This window comes from Saccostrea echinata, unplaced genomic scaffold (assembly GCF_033153115.1).
Source record: "Saccostrea echinata isolate AGI-Se365-2 ecotype Australia unplaced genomic scaffold, CSIRO_AGI_Sech_v1 ptg000009l, whole genome shotgun sequence".
Lineage (NCBI taxonomy): Eukaryota > Metazoa > Mollusca > Bivalvia > Ostreida > Ostreidae > Saccostrea > Saccostrea echinata.
Genome location: NW_026889758.1, coordinates 18,023,865 through 18,044,605, shown reverse-complemented (window position 1 = coordinate 18,044,605; position 20,741 = coordinate 18,023,865). Strand labels below are relative to the sequence as shown.

Genomic DNA, 20,741 nt, shown 5'->3' with positions numbered 1-20,741 from the left:
AAATAACTTGTAAATCAGTTTAGCTGTTAGTTTTCCCTTAACGTCCATAGTCATTAAAACAAAATAAATAACAGATGTGGCAGACTCTATATTGTCTTTTATTTCGAGTTAAATGATATTTTCGAAATACAGGTGAATAAACTGAATATTGTAAACAGATAAAACGTCGTTATTATTTTTTCGTCTATAGAATGATTTGGGAGAGGATAAAATTTATTTCATAGGAATATAAAAACAGGTCGGCTCACAAAGGACCACTATTAGTTCTCATTGGAGTTCCAACATATTGTTAAGATCAGTGAAACTGTATGTAATGTCATACAATAGTTTATAATGTCAAAGTATCAGTACATGTATACATGTATGATGTCAAAGTATCAATATATAATCTCAAAGTATCAGTAAATATAAAGAAATATCAACACGTACTGTCTAATATCATCAATAAATGTCAAAGTGTCGTCAGGAATGAAAAAAATATCAGCACCTAATTTCACATTACAATGTAGCATTATTAATGTCAACTAATTATCATTTAATGAAAAGGTATTACAATATAAGGACAAAATATCATCACAGCATGAATGATCTGTGTGTGTGTGAGGGGGGGGGGGGTGTAGGTTAGGAAATCGTTAATTTAATGTTTTAAAAAACTCAGAGTTTGATTATATTTTTCAGAAATTTTGAAATAGGAGGAAGAAAACATATGTGCAAAATTTAAATAAAATATCTATTTTGTTTTATTATCAAAAGTCAATTTTAAATTGAGGAAAAAATAAGTGTAATTGATTAAACAAAATCAAGAGTTACCAGAAAATTTGAACACTAATAATTGATTCTAATTACAGGAAAAAGGTAACCTTTTACCGCAGGTTAATGATAACAGTGATGATCTTTGCATTGTGTCTCTCAATTTTTAAAATTAGATTGATTAAAACTGTTAACCCTTTCAAAAATGAAAGATTTTGACATTGATTAATATAGCCTCGAACCTTAATTAATCAAACAATTATCAACAAACTAGGAAATGCATTTTCCAATAACTTTAATTTCTATTTGCTAAGCAAACCAAACTTATTTTTTTGTAATGATTTTTATGTTTACTTAGTTTACACTGCAAATATAATTTCTGAAGACTCATAGCAACACTTGGTAACGATTGTAAAGCATTGATTCCTATATATTCCTATTAATTGCGCAGCTTCTTTAAATACATTAACGGATGGTGTAAGAATTTGAGATTTGTTTCAAGGATTCTTTTATATTGAATATCATTCTGAGCGTAGCTAATTCATTAAAATTTTGTAAATTTGTATCTAAATAAGTAATAATAATAATGTTCTATCAAGGACAATCAGAGAGAAGAAAATACATCATAATAACAAAGGGATAGCTATAAATAATTACAACTATCATATAATTTTTTTTTAAAATCATTTCATTATGGCAACAAATTTGATTAGTGCAGAACGACAGTTTAATTGGATGCAGCAAGTCCAAGCAGAGAAGCAGATGATATCAAAATAATAAATGAAAATATCCAAAACATGAAGAAATCTATAGCTGATGTTACATCAGTCCAAATAACAGTCTCACATTGTTTGTTATTTAAATGCATCATTTCCTTCGTATTTTTAACATCCATCTCTACTTCATTATTACTAACGGTGTCCATTTTGTTCGGATAACTGTCTTGTTGAACTGAATTGTTTCGAGAGCGACATTTTAATTTCCAAGAAAGTATTGTCAATTTCTTTAACCAGAAAGATATTTCTCTATCCTGGGTCCTTTCATGAATTCTTAAAGAAATTGCCGTTATAATAAGTATCAAAGTTCCAAATCCCAAAATAAGTATAATATATATTTCCAGATATGACGTAGAATATGACGTAGGCGGAAGTATACTAGTAACTACTGTCATAAATATAGACAATGCCAATATGACAGCAACTGAATATGAAATTTTCTCCCCGCTGTCGTTAGGGATTATGAAAGTAAACACATCCAGAACAATAAGGAAAAACATAGGAATCATTATATTTATAACGAAGACTTTTGGTTTTCTTTCTAACATTAATTCAAACGTTATCAGAGACTGGTTATCATCCATTCTGACATCAGCTTTGGGATTGGACAAGGTCCATTGTCCATCATTTATATCTTCATCGATCTGCATGCCGTTTGTCCCTTTTGTAAGATTCACTGACGAAGCATCACTATTCCAGGCTACCAGAATTATTTGGCACTTCTGTCGATCAAAGGGAAAATATGTAATGTCGATTCTACATTTGGTGTCAAATACTTTATATGGCATCCAAACTACATCTCCTGTACTAAACACCCGCAAAGTCATGAAACTTCCACCCAAGTTAGTAAAGTCAGTCAGGCCATTAAACACTTGTAAATCCGGCGTCCAAATAAGATCTTGTGGAAGATCAACATACATTGCTTCCCCATAAGATGACGGGGACCACGAGAGGAAATCGTCCCGCCACCGTATAGTTAGAGTACCGACAGATCCCATTTGCTGCTTAGCTTCATCTATCCCGAGAAGACCGGTCAACAGGAGTTCTACTGACACCTTTGTTGGTACACTCTGGTTCACAGTCGGACGTATATTCTTGTTGTACCCACTCGTCGTAAAGAGATAGGTATATAGATTTCTCATATCCGTTCCTGATTGTCCTGATACAAATTCCATTATTGTGTAAAATATCCCTAACATGATTAAATCTGAAGGCTTCATTGTCTCTCTTTCTTTAACAGCTAGTATTGATACAGATCCTCTGTATTTTAATCATTGAAAGCACATGCCGAATACATCGATTGTGTTGATTGATATACACAACAGTGCAATATGTCAGCATTTTACTTTGAAACTAACCATAATGTCCACTGCTTGCTACGTTAATAATTCATCTGTGTACATATACTGAACCCTGGATCACATTAAAATATACCGGTATTCCTGTTTAGATATATTATAAATTCCTTATATCATTCAGTGTATCTCTCATTTCCTCCAGGCAATTCCTTTTATAAAATTTAAAGATGTGAATCCAGGTATGACAAAATACTTTAAACTGATTCAAAAGAAGCAAGATTTAAGCAACTAAAGTTTCGAATGGTTTACTGCCTTTTCCCTTATCATTCATGGGTATATTTTTTTTTTAAGCATCAAAATATTTTTTTATCTTTTTTAATATATTCGATCAGTGCATATTATCTATTCAAGATATATTACTAAAGTCAGGTACTCTTCACACAATTGCTCCGAAGAAAATAGTTCCATTCATGATCAGTAGATACAACATTACAACAAATGTTAAGAATAATGATGTGTATTCAATACGTTAAAGAAAACAAAATTAACGTAAAAAGATTTTAAGAAAATCACTTTTCCCCAGAAAAGGAAATAAAAAGTTTTCATATTCCTACGCTCGCTGCCTCCTCAGTCTTTTTCACGAAAATATATAGGTCATCCTTCGATTGAAAGTGATAAATCTTTTCACCAATTATATAACTGTCATGATTATTGTTCGTTAATTGCCGTATATTTTCTTTTGAGTGAGAATATTAATCATTAACTGTGTGTGTGTTTTTTCTCTTTTTTTAAATAACGGAATGGTTATTATGTGGTTAAACACCTGCAATCGTAACTTCTCGGCAAAGCAACGTGATTTGCCGTGATTTGCCGAGCTCGTCTGAAAGGATCTTCGCACGTGTGTAAACCTAGTCTATTTGGTCTTGCAAGCACAGGTATGTGCACCGTTCGCTAGTGACGCTTAGATCATGTAGACTGGGTATCAGTATTTGCTACGGACATGAAGAAGAACTATACATCAGTTTCATAACAAGTGCAGGTTTTTTACTCAAGCCCTAGAGTGGGCTAGAGGGGCTGAGTTACCTAAAACGATGCTAGGTCATTGGTCTATTCAGTTTAAAAACACGAAAATATACTATTTTTGTAAATAAAAACATTTCTAGAAACAAAAATGAAGTCTATCTTCAAAACGTCTCTATATTCAAAATCTATATAAAGTGTTAAATGTCGGATTTTATTCTTTGACGAAGGAGTGATGCTACATGTACATGCAGTTTCCTTAGTACATGCATATTTTATTCAACAAAAGATGTTGAAACTCAGTAGCCTAAATATTATGTCATTTTAGGTTATTTATGGCCATTGTATAGTTGACTTTCTACAGCTTGAGTATCTCTGACGTTTTATCAGTAAATAGTTTTTTTTTTTTAATTATAAATCATCTGAGCACAATGAAAATTCGAATAAATTAAAAGTCGAATATCTTGGATATGGGGTAACCCATATCTATTCTTGTTCTATAGAAACACTGGCCAAAAAGTGGAATTGTCTTTGTGTTAAGCGGCCGGGTGAGGGTTATGGACCTCGATTGCAGGTTAACACACGAAGATGACACACATTTTATGTTCATATAGACGTGATATTTGTACTTCATTTGCAGCTAAATGTATAACTCTTTATAGATAACAAACGTACTTGCAACCTCTAGCTTTATTAAGGACACGCCCTCTTGTTTGTTGGGTATTCCACTTCCAGGGTATTAACGGCAGTTGGGCCCGTGGGATCATTTGCATAACAAGCGAAGCATATGTTCTGCATAAATCACCCCATGTTTCCAACTTTCTTTAATGTCCCTGGCATACCCAACGAACTATACAGTGATTTCTTATATTAACAATTATATTTGAAATAAAAAGGTAAATATAGATTTTATAAAAATGCTGTCTATTAGATATAAAATACACAATCGAAGCATTCCATGTTGATTTCCATAGTCTCCGCTAATCACGTCAAACACAAATGACGGCCGCCGGAAATTGACACACACATTAGGCACTTGACATTACGCTTCCTGAATATCGAGAAATCAAAACAGTTAACTTTCAAAAAAATATCACAGATCAAACAGTTGGAAATGTAAATATGGACAGATAACACCGCCCCAATCCTCCTTGTCAGTTTTTAGATCCTCTTCTTCTGAGATATGCAAGGAACGAATATTGATAATTCAGGGCCATAATTTAATTACATTCAGAATATTTAGAAAAAAAAACAATGAAATCAAGAGGCTTACGGGTCATAGTGCTTAACTCATCAAATTATGAAAAATGAAAATTTATCAGAACCTCTTGTATCGAAATTATCAATTACAATTCAATTTTTTAACTATTTGAATTAAACAATTCAAATTATAAAATATTTAATTTAAAAACTGCTCAAAAATAAATAGAAAATAAAGAAATACGATTTATATAGGAACTATTTCTTGTGATGGAAGGATATTTAGAAAAAAATCTGCAAATCTACACATTTCTTTACTTCATGTATTTTGGAACTTTAGCCCTATAAAATTATTTAACACGGAAAAATTATTTACAAGCATATTATTATATGCTTGTAATATTTAAAATAGGTTTCAAGTAATATTTTTAGAACTTTTACACATTCACTCAACGTACTTTGACAAATATAAAGATATATTGAACAGGTCGAGGAAACTATTTTCTGTGACGTCAGAATAAATTTACATGCTAAATAAGGCACCAACGTGACTGACAAACCGACCAATCGCTAAATGAGTTGCATTATGGGTTACTACAAAAAATACTACATGTACGTTTTAAAAAGGCAAATTTTTAAAATCCCTCTCGGAGAGACACGATGCATTTATCCAAGCATTTAACACACTTATTACATTCTGTACATCATTATCTACGAATTCCATGCTCACATTTACATACAGATGTTTTACAACTGTAACAAGGAATGAGTTAGGCTTCAATCATTTATTAAGAAACTTCTTTTAAAGGTACCGCTCTACAATAATATATAAATATATAAATACAATGACAGTTAATGCAGTATAAGACAGTTTACAATACTTTTTCTGTCTTATTTCTAAAAATTATATCCTTATTACACAGTTACATCAGTCGAATATAATAAATGAAACAGATAAATAATTTCATGATATTCAACATATGTGATACCTATATATATATGTGATACCTATATTTATTACTTTTCATTATGTACCATAATAATGATAAATATCATTCATTATAATATGGACATAAAAATAAAATATCATGATTGTCACATACCCTAAGTAAGGATTTGAACAGGAGGTGTACGTTGTAATTGAGCCAACGAGTAACACAATTAGGTTCACATCAACCTGTCATCAATAATGACATCATATTTACTATTTATCAAGTGTAAAGGTTTCAGTATAAAAAAAAATAATCTTGGTTCTAAAAGTGTAATATTTGGAAATATATTATACTTTGAAAATCTTGAATTACTTCTTTATATTCATGATTTATCTCTTTGAGAAATGATTGTAATAGAAACATTATAATAACTGAACTGTTTGACTTGGAATTGTTACATAAACAATGAATGAATTATAACCCAATAAAAATATCAGAATAATTAAAATATTTCATATTATCACATACACTGCATTGTTATACATATAAAAATAAAACATTTTATGCCACAATTTTACTTACATTGCAGAACAGTCCAAAAGATCTTACATCTTATTCTCTAGGGTGGAACAAAGCAAATATGGCTTCAGATAATTACAGGAAGTATGTTAGACAAAGAACATTATATTTTGAAAAATATATTTTTTTATCACTTTTTATCAATTTAATACTATAGTAATATTCCTAATAAACCAGTTTCTATCATTCAAAATATTGCTGATCTAAGATTCTGAAAATTTTAAATGAAACATATATCTATATAAGTATTAATTAAATGGACATTCTATGCAAGGTGTGACTGGTCATGTGGGTAAGCACCCGCTTAACAATCTAGAGGTCCCCGGATCAAATACACCCAGTGGCAATTTTTTTTTTAGTGCAATTTATTTTTATGTGTTTAAGAGTTAAAACAGTATCTTATACACAACGGTAAAATTTGGGTTTTCTACACTCCATTGTACAAGTCCGTTTGTTGACAATTGCCTGGCCGCTTTTCCCGTTGCTGCACTATCAGTGAATATGAATTTCATTTGACTATTCCCTGGTCCAAAACAATCGACTCTGAGGTGTACTCACATATTCTCATTGTTTACTACGACATATATGCTACCCAATACACGTTCTATGATCGATGTACATATTGTACATGAGAATTAATACTGTATAAAATAAATGCGGTGCAGCCATAAACATGTTTTGTTTTTTTTTTTTTTTAGATGTATTAACTTTTAATTTCTAGTGATCAAATAACAAAGCAACAACGAATAACACCAGTAGCATGGCAAAATTACGAATAGCAAGTTATAAAGACTGGATTCTTATTTACTTGTGAAGACTTTGTGAGCGGTATTTCAACGTACTATTTAACACGGAAAATTGACTTTGTTTGTTAATGTGAGCATGGGTAATCTTAATTAGTACCTATTCATCGTATTTTTCACAAAAAGATTAAAAAAGTTGACTTTCCCGCAGTCATTTGAAATCGCGTCTTAAATTTGCCTGACCCACGTGTTTGTAGTGAATATAAACATGTAGTAGACCATCATGCTTTTCTGGTCATTCATTGGATTGGACGATTGTTCGCTGTGAGCACCGCTGTGCGCAATTACAACAATATCCATATAAGGTAGATTCCCCGACCTGTTGAAGTCAAGATAATATTTACCTTGTTTTCACCTGTAAATCGCATATTTTGACCAATATCGTAAAATTTACATCACTGGCTCCAACTTTTTCTTTCATCATTTAAAATTACACGATACTTTCAAAGTTCCTACTTTCAACCAATCAGCACTAAAGTTATAAAAGGCTTGAAACAAAAAATATTGTATGCCTATTTAGATTTTTAATACTCTAAACTTTCTTAGTGCAAAAAGATCACATGATAATTTACGCGCAGGATTTTTTCATTATTCTCCATAAATCACGAAACACACATATCACAGAAACACATATCAAACGAATGAACGTCATCAAAAAATTATCAGTTCAGAAACACATATCAAACATGTACAGTTGATATGAATATTTGATTTAATGTTCTAATACTTATTTAGATCATTTGATGTGTCGTCTTCCACAGTTTAAACAATGTGTATTACTGAAGCTGGTAAATATCGTTTTTTATAGCTTAATTTGCTGTTCCACGCATTTACAATCCGTGATTTTACTGATGAAGCATATAAAATAGAAAACTGATTTGGTTATTTTACATTCATAAAAATTAATCATTATATGTTACAAACAAATTTACAAATAATTAAAGATTATTTTTGATTCAAAGAAAGCTCAGAACGTCTGCATTCTATTTCAATCAATTCACAAGTAAACAAACAAATTGACCCTCTGGTGTAAAATGGAACAGCCTAATCTCGACATTTTGACCTAATTCGTTTCTCTATAGAGGAAACGATCAGCCGTATTTTAGAGCTGTTAGTAGAATAGAAATAAAGTTCTTGTTGTCGTGAATAATGCAGGATAACCTCCGGGGCTTTTATATTTCAAACAACATTTCTCGACCTTGGAGGTTATCCTGAAGCATTCATGTACTCTGAAGTACACACAAGTACTCTGAAGTTGATATTAAAAAGATGCTTGAGTTTCTGATTGACAATATCTATGTGATTTTTGGAGACCAGATTTTTCAACAATCTGTTGGAATTCCCATGGGTACCATTGTTAGCAGACCTAGGCCTATGAAGCAGAATTTATTCAAAAACTTATACACGAGAAAAAGAAATCTCTTGTTGTGGTCTTCAACTCAACATTTAAATATTTCGGCGACGTATTATCAATTAACAATAGTTATTTCCATTCATATGTCGACACGATATATCCCAGTGAGCTTGAAATAAAAGATACCACAGAGTCTGTTTCATGTCGGAATATTTTACAAGAAAAAGATGTCAATGGTATTCTAACAACAACGCTTTATGATTTTCCCGTTATTTCCCGATCATGACAAGGAGCTCAGCACACGGCGGGTGTGACCGGTCGGCAGGGGATGGTCATTTCTCCATGGCACCTGATCCCACCTCTGATGTTTTTGAGGTCCGTGTTTGCTCTGCTCCTGATCTGTATTATTTGAATGGACTTTCGATCTTGAATACTGTTCGTCATCTCCATATATTTCACGGTATAAACTGGGTTGGAAAAGCTAGTTTACACTTTTTTTTATAAACTGCTTCGCAGTTCGCAATAGGTAGCTATATATCCAAAAAAAATTACACAGAATATTTACTACAAGCACTTTGGCCTGTTAGGCTCTTCAACTCTTCAGGGAGTTATACAAAAAATATCCATAGTATGACGTCACGTTGTGCTTCATGCATGTAGTTAGGTATAATATACAGATATTTTTACAAAGAATTGAGTTGAGTAAATGGGAAAATGTTACATGAAACTATTTTAGAAAAAACTACCTTGACTGTTAATGTTTTCTTTAAGCGTCAAATATATAAAATAACCTTTATATACATTAAAAGACGATGTTTTAGATGACGGCTGGGGCGTCATCGGTAGCACGTCGGGCTAACGATCTCGGGATCGTGGGTTCGATCTCTGGCGTGGGTAATGTCGGATTTTCAGAAGCCGTGCTCCATATCGGCATAGTATGCTTACGCTATATAAATCCTGAGAACACTTCGCCTCGCTCTATGCGGATTTCCATTTCACACCCTGTATGACTCCGTATTAGGTCCTTGACTGACTGTGTACCTGATATTACATAATCTATAAATAAATTTAAGAAATTAAAATTAATTATACTTTTCAGCGATAAAATTGAAATTAGAACACATACTTTTTCTGAAAGAATAGCAAAAATATAGCAATTAAAAAAGTAATCCTGATTTAAATTGAAAAAAAGATTTATACTTTTAGTTCATGTAAAATATTAAAGAGAATAATGTAAAAGATGATTTAGCCTACCTATCTAGCAAATCGGAATTCTGTTTTGTTTCACTGTAGCATATTTCATTTTACAAAATAATTGGCATTAGGATATGCATTAACATGTATACGTATCATCATATATTTTGATTTATGTGGTGAGCGACCCCTGTTACGGAGCGAAATGACTCTTGTGGGAAGTTAAGTGGTAAAAGTCACCTTGGTGTAGGAAGCAGTCATTCTAGATATCAATTACTGATATAAAACTATAACATATGTATCACCATGAGAAATACAGTCCCTGGAGAACTTAATGTAATCGCCCCGTCAAGTGCGTTAATTGATTTCGATCGGAACCATCCACTTAATTGACGTTCTCTGTATATCCATTGCATTAATTAAAAACTGTAATTTACAATTTACATTTAATTTGATTGTTAAAATATTTCATCAAAAGAAAAAATTTGTGGTTGCATACGTTTCATAATAAGATATAGAGCAGTAGCTGTAATACATATATATATATATATATATATATATATATATATATATATATATATATATATATATATATATATATATATATATATATATATATATATATATATATATATATATATATATATATATAAAGCACTAAAAATGACCAACGACACGAACAATAAAAATTGTCAAATTTTCGGGACGACCTGTCCCTTCCTCAGGACAAAGAAAAAAGTTAAGAGGTCATAAAAACAAAGGAAACAGAGAAACAAAAACTAGCACTACTACTAAACTACCAAACACTAAATATTTACAGTGTTACATTTTTAATTTGAAATTTATAAACAGTTGTACACAAAGAAATCCGGAGCGTTATGAATTTCCTCCGGTCTATCGGGTGTACTCACCAGAGATATGTATAATCAATTGAATATAATTATAGTTTTGACTAGTAATTTTTGATACTTCGATATTTTTAATGTTTTATTATAGTTTCTTCTTATCATGAAAATAAAGAAATAAATCAAAATATCAAATGCAAAATTTAATCATTTTTCTTCCTATTCTTTCCGTAGATTCTCTTTCTCCAAATTCACAACTATGATATAGACTATAACAATTAAGTAATTATCTTACCTGGATAAATTCCTGTTTTGCATACATTTTTCCAATACCTGAAATTCAAATGTGTGCAAAACGGTAACAAATCGTTCAATCTGTTTAGTCTACACACATCACTGAGCACCGACTGACAATACTTATGAGTTGGTTTTGCTTTCTCGAATACTTCTCTGAACTTTCAGGATTATAGTTTTCATATTTTAATAAACACGCAACAAAATTTCTTCTTTCCTTATATAACTATCATGTATAAAGTTTATTTTGTGAAAGTGCAAGGATAAATGTCAATCAAACGCGTTCCGAAATTCGTAGTTTTAATAATTTCAAGATAAAAGAAGTTTTTAAACACACTTATACATGTAGTATATTTCAGAGTGAAATGCTCTAGCAACATATAAATCATGATATTATTTATAAAATTTTAGAAAATATGAGCTTCAAATCTGTGCCCAGCCCCTTGAACAGTGTTTAATAAAAAAAATGATATTATAAACATATAATCGATATTACTTGATAGAAATTATCAGGATGGTTTTCAGTGTATTGCGTTTTCTTTATGTGTCTTAATATGATGATTTAAATTAATTTAAAGTTTATAAATAAGACGCTTTATTCTCACATTTCAAATTGGGCAGAATAAAATCAAAACTTTTTTGCTCGATATGTTCATTTCATGGCAATAAAATTTTTGGGTATTTTCAATTGAAATATAATTCAGTGCAAAATGCATGTCTGTGATATAATGTTTTATTTAAACAATAAAATGCTTTCTTTGGTTGTTAATACTGAAATTAGTTTCAAAGAAAGCTCCCATCAGCCACGTACCTTAAATCACTTGACTCGACACTAATTTAGTGTTTCGGCGGTGTGATACGAGGTTTATGATTTTTAATTTCTTACATTTTATTACTTAGCTGCAAATCCGCCATCATCAGGAGCCTATTTGCACATCTGTTATACAGATTATTTAATTAGTGAGGAGGTGATCATATCACCCAAATTTTTATTGCGTTTATATGACACAATAGGCAATTCAGAGAAAATCGCATTGCAGTTTTTATCTTTACTAAGAATGTGCCAGTATTTGTTTCAAAGAAAGTTGCTCCCATCAAGTCAAGTGAGTCAAGTGATTTGAGGTACGTGGCTGATGGGAGCCACTTTCTTTGAAACCAATGGGGATATACTAGACTAAGTATATTATTTTTATAATAGATTTAAATTAATTTGAATTAGGGTATTTAAAAACTTAACTTGTTAAGAGTCCATGTTTAACATTATTTTCATAAATTCTCGGTTGTGATACGGCTAAATTTTTGTAAAACAGTAACAAGGTACAGTAGTTGTAAAAAGGAAGTTGATCAAATACATGTAAAGCCAATAAATACACAGTAAATACTATAAACATACTTATTTCATGAATACATAATTAAATGCTCATCTACTCAATTAAATGCATTATATTAAGTAATGCTACAATTACAATTCATCGATATATACATGCATGTATAAATAAACAAAAACTATTAAATAGCACCATTCTGCTGATTCTGGGAAAGTAATACAAGAGCACCGTAAAACTGATTTCCCCCTGCCAGGAGTTAATCTGTATATAATCTTGATGGACAGCTGAGCGACACAGGTCACGCAGTGGAAAATTTTCTCTTTATATATATCGCATTTCTCTTAATATATATCGAGGTTTTGTTTATATATTTCGCATTTCCTTTATATATATCCAGGTTTTGTTTATATATTTCGCATTTCCTTTATATATATCGAGCTTTTGTTTATATATTTCGCATTTCCTTTATATATATCGAGCTTTTGTTTATATATTTCGCATTTCCTTTATATATCGAGGTTTACTTTTATATATTGCTTTTCCTTCATATATACAGGTTGGCACTAATGGGCTTCCGTAATATATATATATATATATATATATATATATATATATATATATATATATATATATATATATATATATATATATATATATATATAGTTTTCAACAGTGAAATACTGTAATTTATTTACTGAATAAAAGTGATATTCTGACACAGTGTGACAGGATATCAAAATGGCATTCTCAGTCAAAGTGTGAGAATATCTTACGATTTTCATTCCCTTAACGAAGAGTGTTTTTTTTAAAAAATCCCCGGTCTGTTATAAGATAGAGTTAATGAGCCAATTATCCCGACGGAGACTAACAGTTATACTGCCAAAGTTTTTCCAAATATGTCTTTAAAAAATCCATGTAAATTACAACTTTTTTCAACACGCAATCGCTTAATAGCTATGACGTCTCAAACGCTCAACTATGCCGTCACAGTCTATGACACTGTGTTACGAAAAGACAGAGGCAAAGGGAAAATCTAAGAAAATGTAATAAACAGAAAATTCAATGTTTTGTAAATGAATATGGAATTTATTTCACTCGTGAGACAGGATTTTTTTTTATATTTTCATTCGTGCTTCGCACTCGTGAAAATATCAAAAAATCCTGTCCTACTCGTGAAATAAATTCCATATTCATCTACAAAATATTGAATATCCTCTCTCTTCTCTCTCTATATATATAGTGTGTGTGTATGTGTGTCTGTGTGTATTCTATCACTGTGATAGAAAAACAGATATTAGTACAAAACTTTCTTATTTTTAACACAACTAGAAAGTTATCTGTTACATTAATGTGCTTTTTTGACAAGACTTTTTCGATCATTCAATCTTTTAATCGTTTACTTTGATGAAAATAAACCTAGAAAGATAAATGTCAATATTATCATTACAAATAAACAAATCCATAGCAAATAAAAGTCAAGCGCGGACGTCACGTCTTTCCAGCGGACAGGTTTTACTTCTTTTGATGACGATCCTTTGTCTTCCAATTTCTTATCAATATTCTCAACTTTAGTTTTGCCATTGTAATTTTTTGCGTTAGAATTTATATTTTTCTTACATTGACAATGTAACTTCCATGATCGCCGTGTCAAATTCTGTATCCATCCAGGTATTTCTCTATCGTCTGCTCTTTCGTGAATTCTTAGCGATATCGCCGTCACGATGAGAATAAATACTCCTTTTGCAACAACAGTAACGATATACACTTCTAAATACGATGTAGAATCGGAATTAGCAGGAAGCATGCTTGCAACAATTGTTAAAAATATTGATAAGGCAAGCAAAACTGTAATTGAATAAGACAACTTTTCCCCACAACTATTTGGTAAAATAAATGTAGCAAGGTTCAGAATTGCTAGTAAAGCAAAGGGAATGATAATATTAAGAACGTAGATTTTTGGTTTTCTGTCCAATGTAATGCTAAAAGATATTACGGAGTCTGTGTCATCACGGAATGTACGAAAATAATGAGAGGAAACCGACCAGTGTCCATGGTTCAATTCATCATCAATTCTTAATCCATTGACACCGTTCGTGATATTTACTGTGGACAAATCGCTGTTCCAAGACATCAATTCAACAGAGCATGTCTGTTGATCAAAGGGAAAAAAGGCCACGTCTATTTTACATTTGGTATCAAAAACTTTATTTGGTGACCAAACAACATCACCTGTGTGAAAAATTCTAAGAAACATGAAACTTCCACCTAACTCAACAAAATCGTTAAATCCGTTTCGAAGCTGTATATTCGGTTTCCAAACCTTTCCCTGTGGAACATCTATAAAATTTGCTCCTCCGTATAAAGACGAATTCCAAGTTAAAAAGTCATCTTTCCACTTTATTGTCAAAGTTCCTACCGACACCATCTGTTGCTTTGCTTCATCGATGAAGTGAAGCCCATTTAATGTCAGATCTACACTTACTTGTGTGGGAACTGTATGGACAATGGCAGGCCGGATGTCTTTGTTGTAATTTAACGTTGAGAATAAGTACGTATACAGATCTTTCATATTTGTTCCTGTTTGTGCAAATGAATAACCACAAAATAGCGAAAGTAGCAGGTATCTCAACATGTTCGGTAATGTGAACGATCGAGTTGACGAACAGGCAGACTTTTAAAGATTTACACTCCTTTTGTACGAAAGGGCAATGCTCTGTTTACGAAATCATGAATCTCTTTTAAATTATTTTAATTTCCTGACGTGTAAGCTTACATTTTCAATGAAAGCTTCCAAATGTTGTCAACAACACTCAAGCTCGAACTCTTAAGGGTCACGAAATAGAGAGTATCTCAAAGTCACAAAACGCACCCTAAAAAGCTCGTTTAATATGGTCAAAAGTTGTAAACCAAGAAAATAAACACACTTTGTGGTTAAACCGTTGTAAGATACTTATTAAAGTTTCCTCCATTTTTTTTTAACAATGCCACATTATTCTGTACATAAATCGTTACTTAGAATTTCTTCACACAGTTGAAGTCAATAATTGCTGATATTTCACTTAAATTCTTTTAAATAGAAAAACGATCATCAACGAGAGAAACAGTAAAATTTCCACAACATCCAAAGCTCACCAATCGATGTCACACACTTTAAAGGAAATTTAAAACCTGTGTATAAATCAAATCTTCTTTTCGTTTATATTGATCGTGCAGGACATACAAGGATGTTTGGAAATCCCTAGTCCATCGCCAATATTAGATTTCTAGATCTACAGTCCAGTCACCATTAATTTAATCATCGCAAAGAATTTTCTTTTTATTTATTTTTTTGTTTTCAATGCAGATGCATACAGATATATGAGATGTACAGTGTTTGGTATAGGTTGACAGCGTAACAATGAAGCAACATTTGTACATTGTTAGTATATATATTCGCCACTATTACTGAGAATTCTTATTAGATTAATTTGCCAATATCGTCATTAATTATTCAAAGGCTTATGCATTCACATAATACCAGTTAAACTAATTGACAATATTACCAATATAATCATACTTCAGATCAGCACAATGCCACTTCATCATGCCCTTATTGATATATTACAACTTAGCATGACATTGTGTTAGGTTTCGTTTAAAATATTATACATATCTATTTTTTATGAGATCTATTGTAAATGCTAGGCTTTTTCTAGAGGGAAAATTTTTTATCGATTTACATTAAAATGAGTAATAAAAGCAAGAAATTAAATATCTCCCATAAGTAGCTATAAACACTTTATCATCCCTCATTCAAAATCATTGGCAGCTAGAAAAAGTCGTCAACCAAAGTTACTAGAAAGGCAAACATTCTCTCCTCCAATCAGAACAAGTCTAAAGGGCGGGGTCTACATTGCTCTGTACAAACACTGATTAGATGTTTGTACATTGGTTTGAGTTTAAATAATCTTTGGAAATTAGTTTCCTATTTAACTTCCCTCCATTTTACTGCGGAGTAATAACATTCCCTTATTTATATCAGAGATAAAGATACACAGATAAAATATTAAAATGACTTTGTACATTTTAGAGATTCACAGACTTATACAACTTAATATTTTCCTCCAATTTATTCAATTCAGGTTAAACTTGTAGGAGTAAAATTAAGAAATGATTTATAATATTATTTTACATGTATTTTATATAAAGAAAGCAACACCGGTTATCTAAATCGATATAAAGAATTATTTATTCAAATTCGAAAAAGTGTCACTGAAATAATATCTGACGAATGAAGTTTAAAAATAAGAAATCTGCAAAATTATACAAGTAAGAAATTTCTTTTCATATGTTTTACTGTGATTTTAAGTATAGAAATCAATCAGATCATGGTATCGATTTGTAAAATCTATAACTGATATAAAAATATATCACTAATATAATTTATATGACATCAAATATAATACTGACAACTTAGTTAACATGTATTTTTAATTCATGAGATACCCGATTGGTTTAAAGCAAGATGGGTTGAATTTCTGCCAAACCACACCCCGCTACCTGTTTTTAGCACAAGTACATCCCACAGGAACACGAATAACATTGTCATGGTTACCTCTACTTGTTAACCTGGAAACAACCACAGACGTATATATTGATTGACAGGAGTATTCGCCTGATTGTCCTTTGCATCCAGTACACAAGCACTTGGCATAATAAATGTCACGTGGTTGACGATGTGAGTCCGAATCTCGACACATAATCCACGGACACGTGGAGCGCTTCCCTAGAAATTCGTTGTCGTAAAATGGCGAGTTTTCGTGTGTTGTTGCAGGACACTGGAGAGCTGGAACAAAGTCAACACGACATTGTCGTTGAGACCCCAATCCTTGCCAGAAGAACCTTCCTGTCGCTGTCTCGTGTCGATGGGAGACAGACCTGGTGAATGAGATGTCTGAATGGAAGGCCAGCACACTTACCTGTAATCAGAAGTTTATGAAACAAATTTCTCAGTTCATTATAGATTTAAGAATATTTGCTTTTGATTTCATCTACAACATTAGTTATGATATATAGTTTCGTAAAAAAGGAAGAAAAATAAGAAAATTACATGTAAGAGCATTTCTCCATAACTGTGCAAAACTAATTTCATGTTAGGGTCAAACTTGGGAGTCATGATTTGAACAAACTTATACTGCCACAGATGTCTGTATAATATATGAACACTCTAATTGCTGCATGTTCTTAAGACTTTTGAAAATTTTCATAGAAAACTTATCGTGGGACCATGACTCAAATAAGCTTTAATTTATGCTATACAAGAACGCTTCAGTGTACATCTGCCAGGAGAGGGAAACCTGAGACTTCAGTAGAACAAAAGTAACCCCCTTTACTGGAGATACTTTGCGTCATATGTTCATTACTGACACAGTGGTTCTGGAGAAGTCGAAATTGTGAAGACAAAGGATGTACACAAGTTCACAATAAATCAGTATCTATTTTACGGACTTAAATGAGATTATTAGTTTTTGATTCTGACGAATTTCCAGTACTATTTTAGAGATAAGTAATTATAACTATACTTTAAATTATGTGAAAGTTTATTCATGCAGGGTATTTTGAATGTTGAAAATTCTCAATGTTCCCCTACAAGACTCCACTTGCAATTGGCATCAATTTTCAGCACAATACAATGTATTAAGGAGGTTGGATCCTGACATCAAAAGTAATGAGAATTTTTTATCAAGTATATTTTTAGAATTTATACATATAGCTTAATTAAAAATCAAAACAAAAAATTGGGGTCAATGCGCTTCTTTTGGCGCTACAGAGCATTTAGTTTGACCTTTTTGCACTGTAAAAACGTCTTACACATAAATCAATTTTTAAGTTTTTCCTCCGATATTTTTTATTCAAATAAGTTTTGGGAACAAACACAGTCTTATTTCATCTTGAATAGACCCATTAAAATTTTTGACAACAAATTTTTTTTTAATTACTCCGCACGTTCAATTATTTGACCTTTTTGCACTCAAAAAATTTCATTTTGCTAGCATTACAAATTTAACAAGCAAAAAACTCATTTAAAAGTAATGACATTTTACTGAATTTAAGAAGAATGGTTAAAAGTATCTTGTATATTCAGAAAAGAAAGTTAAAAGTGGGGGTCTGTGATGTTAATTTAGATATTACTAAAATAGTGCTAATTTTGAGCTTAAATTAGGGTTATTTTTTTCTTGATTTTCACAATATATTTGATCTATTTATCAAATATAATGATTGAATTCATGACAGTTTATTAAATATATAATTTAGGACCAGTATAAAACAGTTCACTGCTCAAAATAATTCTGTGTGCAGACTGCATGTAAAAATAGGAATCCAAACTTAACATACTTTAAATACTTCGAAAGAGAAAAAATGATCATTTTCTTCTAAAAAACCTTCCGCCACAAAATAAAGTTCCTCACTTAATGCTTTTGGTATGGAATTTAATCATGGAGTTTTAACTGAATATAGTTTAATTGGCATTGTAGAATCCAAACTTATTGTAAGAATTAAAACATTACGCAAATTTTTTTAAATATAGGTTAAAATAAAAATCTGCTCAAAAGCTCAGGAGCGAACCTCGTTAAGAGAGAAAAAACAACAACAGATATACTGGTACCTTAAAATGACAGATTTTGAAAAAGTCCGTTTCCTCCCCCAGGTTTTTGACATACAATAGATTTTTTTTTAATCAATAATACTTGAATAAGGTCAAACAGATGAAGTTTGTTTTCCTTTATTCTGTTTTTGCAGTTTGTCGTAAATTATTGGCTCAGTGAATTCTTGAAGATACGACACATTTAACATTACGCACGTTATATAGTATATGCATGTGTGTTACAGCCATACTCCACCCAATCGTTACTTACATGCAAAATTATTAAAATGAATTTTTAAAAAAAATAGGCCTGATTTGGTTTAGCACTCAATGCAATACGTACTTGACCTTTTTCCTTCTTCAGCTGTTTAGTTTTGCTAATATAACTTGCTTATTTCTCCAAGAAATTTGAATTTTAATGTTTTATCCACTGTTCACGTAACCATTTGATACTTAATTTTTTTCCAAAAATGAAAAATTAAAAAAAAAATTAAATAAACTTGCTAAAATTTTACTTTTAGAATTTAAGTGAAAATTCAAGTCTCCTTTTGACAAACCGTGTGAAAAATGTCTTACCATAAGTCTTAGAATTTTGCAAATCATTCCGTACATTTATCCATAATATTTTACAGAATAAAATTGAATTTTTTTCTTATATATTGGCACAATGATAGGTGTCATTATAAGTAAAAATTTATGACATACTCACTTAAATAAGATAAAGGAAACTCTCATAATAAGGAAGCCGTGTAGACAAAGTTACTTCCTGTATCGAAGTCACCTGTATTACCCGGGTGATCCCGGAGTTAATCGGTATTCCCCTCTCACAAGCTGATTAGCCAGAACTCTGATTTATGGTGCTTTAACGCAATATATTGGTGTTCTTTTAAGAAATTCATAGATTGGTATATTTTGTAATAAAAAAAATATTAGCTATTTGTTCACAAGTTACTTAAGTTTATAAATCGGCGGTATTTTCTTCAAATTGGTATTAAATCTAATGGTTCTAGAATCTTGAAAAAAGAAAGGGGGAAAAAGAAATCCAAAGAAGGTAGACTATTTTCAAACTAAAATAACAATGGTTCTACTGATGTCAAGCATTTTGATTTATTTACTGTACTGACTAAAAATTGAAAAAATTTCTAAATTTCACTTATAAATGTACGCTTTCGAGAATTATTATAATACTGATTAATTCCTAGCTTGTCTTTCAGGATCTGTCATAATGGTAAATGTTGCCATTTCCTAAATATTTCTTAGCATAAAAAAAATCACATTATAATTTGGTAGCACAGACTTAAAACTTGAAAGTTGTAATATTTCGTTTTAAAATTATTCGTCCAATTAAAAAATTCCAATTTTACAAAAGATTTGAGGTTTTTAATATTTTTTTCTTTAAAATTTCAATTACTTTAGATACTCGTATTATATATAAGTTTTACGACATTACAATTTTAAGACTTGCACAAGTTGAAAAATTTAATTGAATTTTTTTAATGATATCTGGAATGGCAAAATTTTAATACATAATTAATACATAGTAGTATGTTGAAATTTTATGAATCTATATTATTTTGAATGTCAATCGGGTGAAATGCAATAAAATTTTCAAAACATATAACTTTTTGAAAATTAATTTTTTTTTCTTCAGAATTTTGTCATTTTCTGTCATTTCGAGGGTAAAGAAAGGTTATTTCATGGTAATACATGTATGAAGATTTTGGAGTTCAAATACAACGAATT

At 31.0% G+C, this 20,741-nt stretch overlaps 2 protein-coding genes across 2 annotated transcripts; both read right to left on the bottom strand.

The window, feature by feature from the left end:
• Positions 1–267: 267 nt before the first annotated feature.
• Positions 268–2,701, bottom strand: LOC133182481 (acetylcholine receptor subunit alpha-type acr-16-like). Its single transcript, XM_061317328.1, has 2 exons — positions 2,073–2,701; positions 268–304 (listed from the first exon to the last, which is right to left on the bottom strand). The coding sequence occupies exons 1-2, from the start codon at positions 2,699–2,701 to the stop codon at positions 268–270; spliced, it is 666 nt and encodes a 221-aa protein (XP_061173312.1).
• An 11,068-nt stretch (positions 2,702–13,769) lies between these two features.
• LOC133182480 (neuronal acetylcholine receptor subunit alpha-3-like) lies at positions 13,770–15,005 on the bottom strand. The gene has a single exon (XM_061317327.1). It carries the CDS (start codon positions 15,003–15,005, stop codon positions 13,770–13,772), a length of 1,236 nt encoding a protein of 411 aa, XP_061173311.1.
• Positions 15,006–20,741: the final 5,736 nt, after the last annotated feature.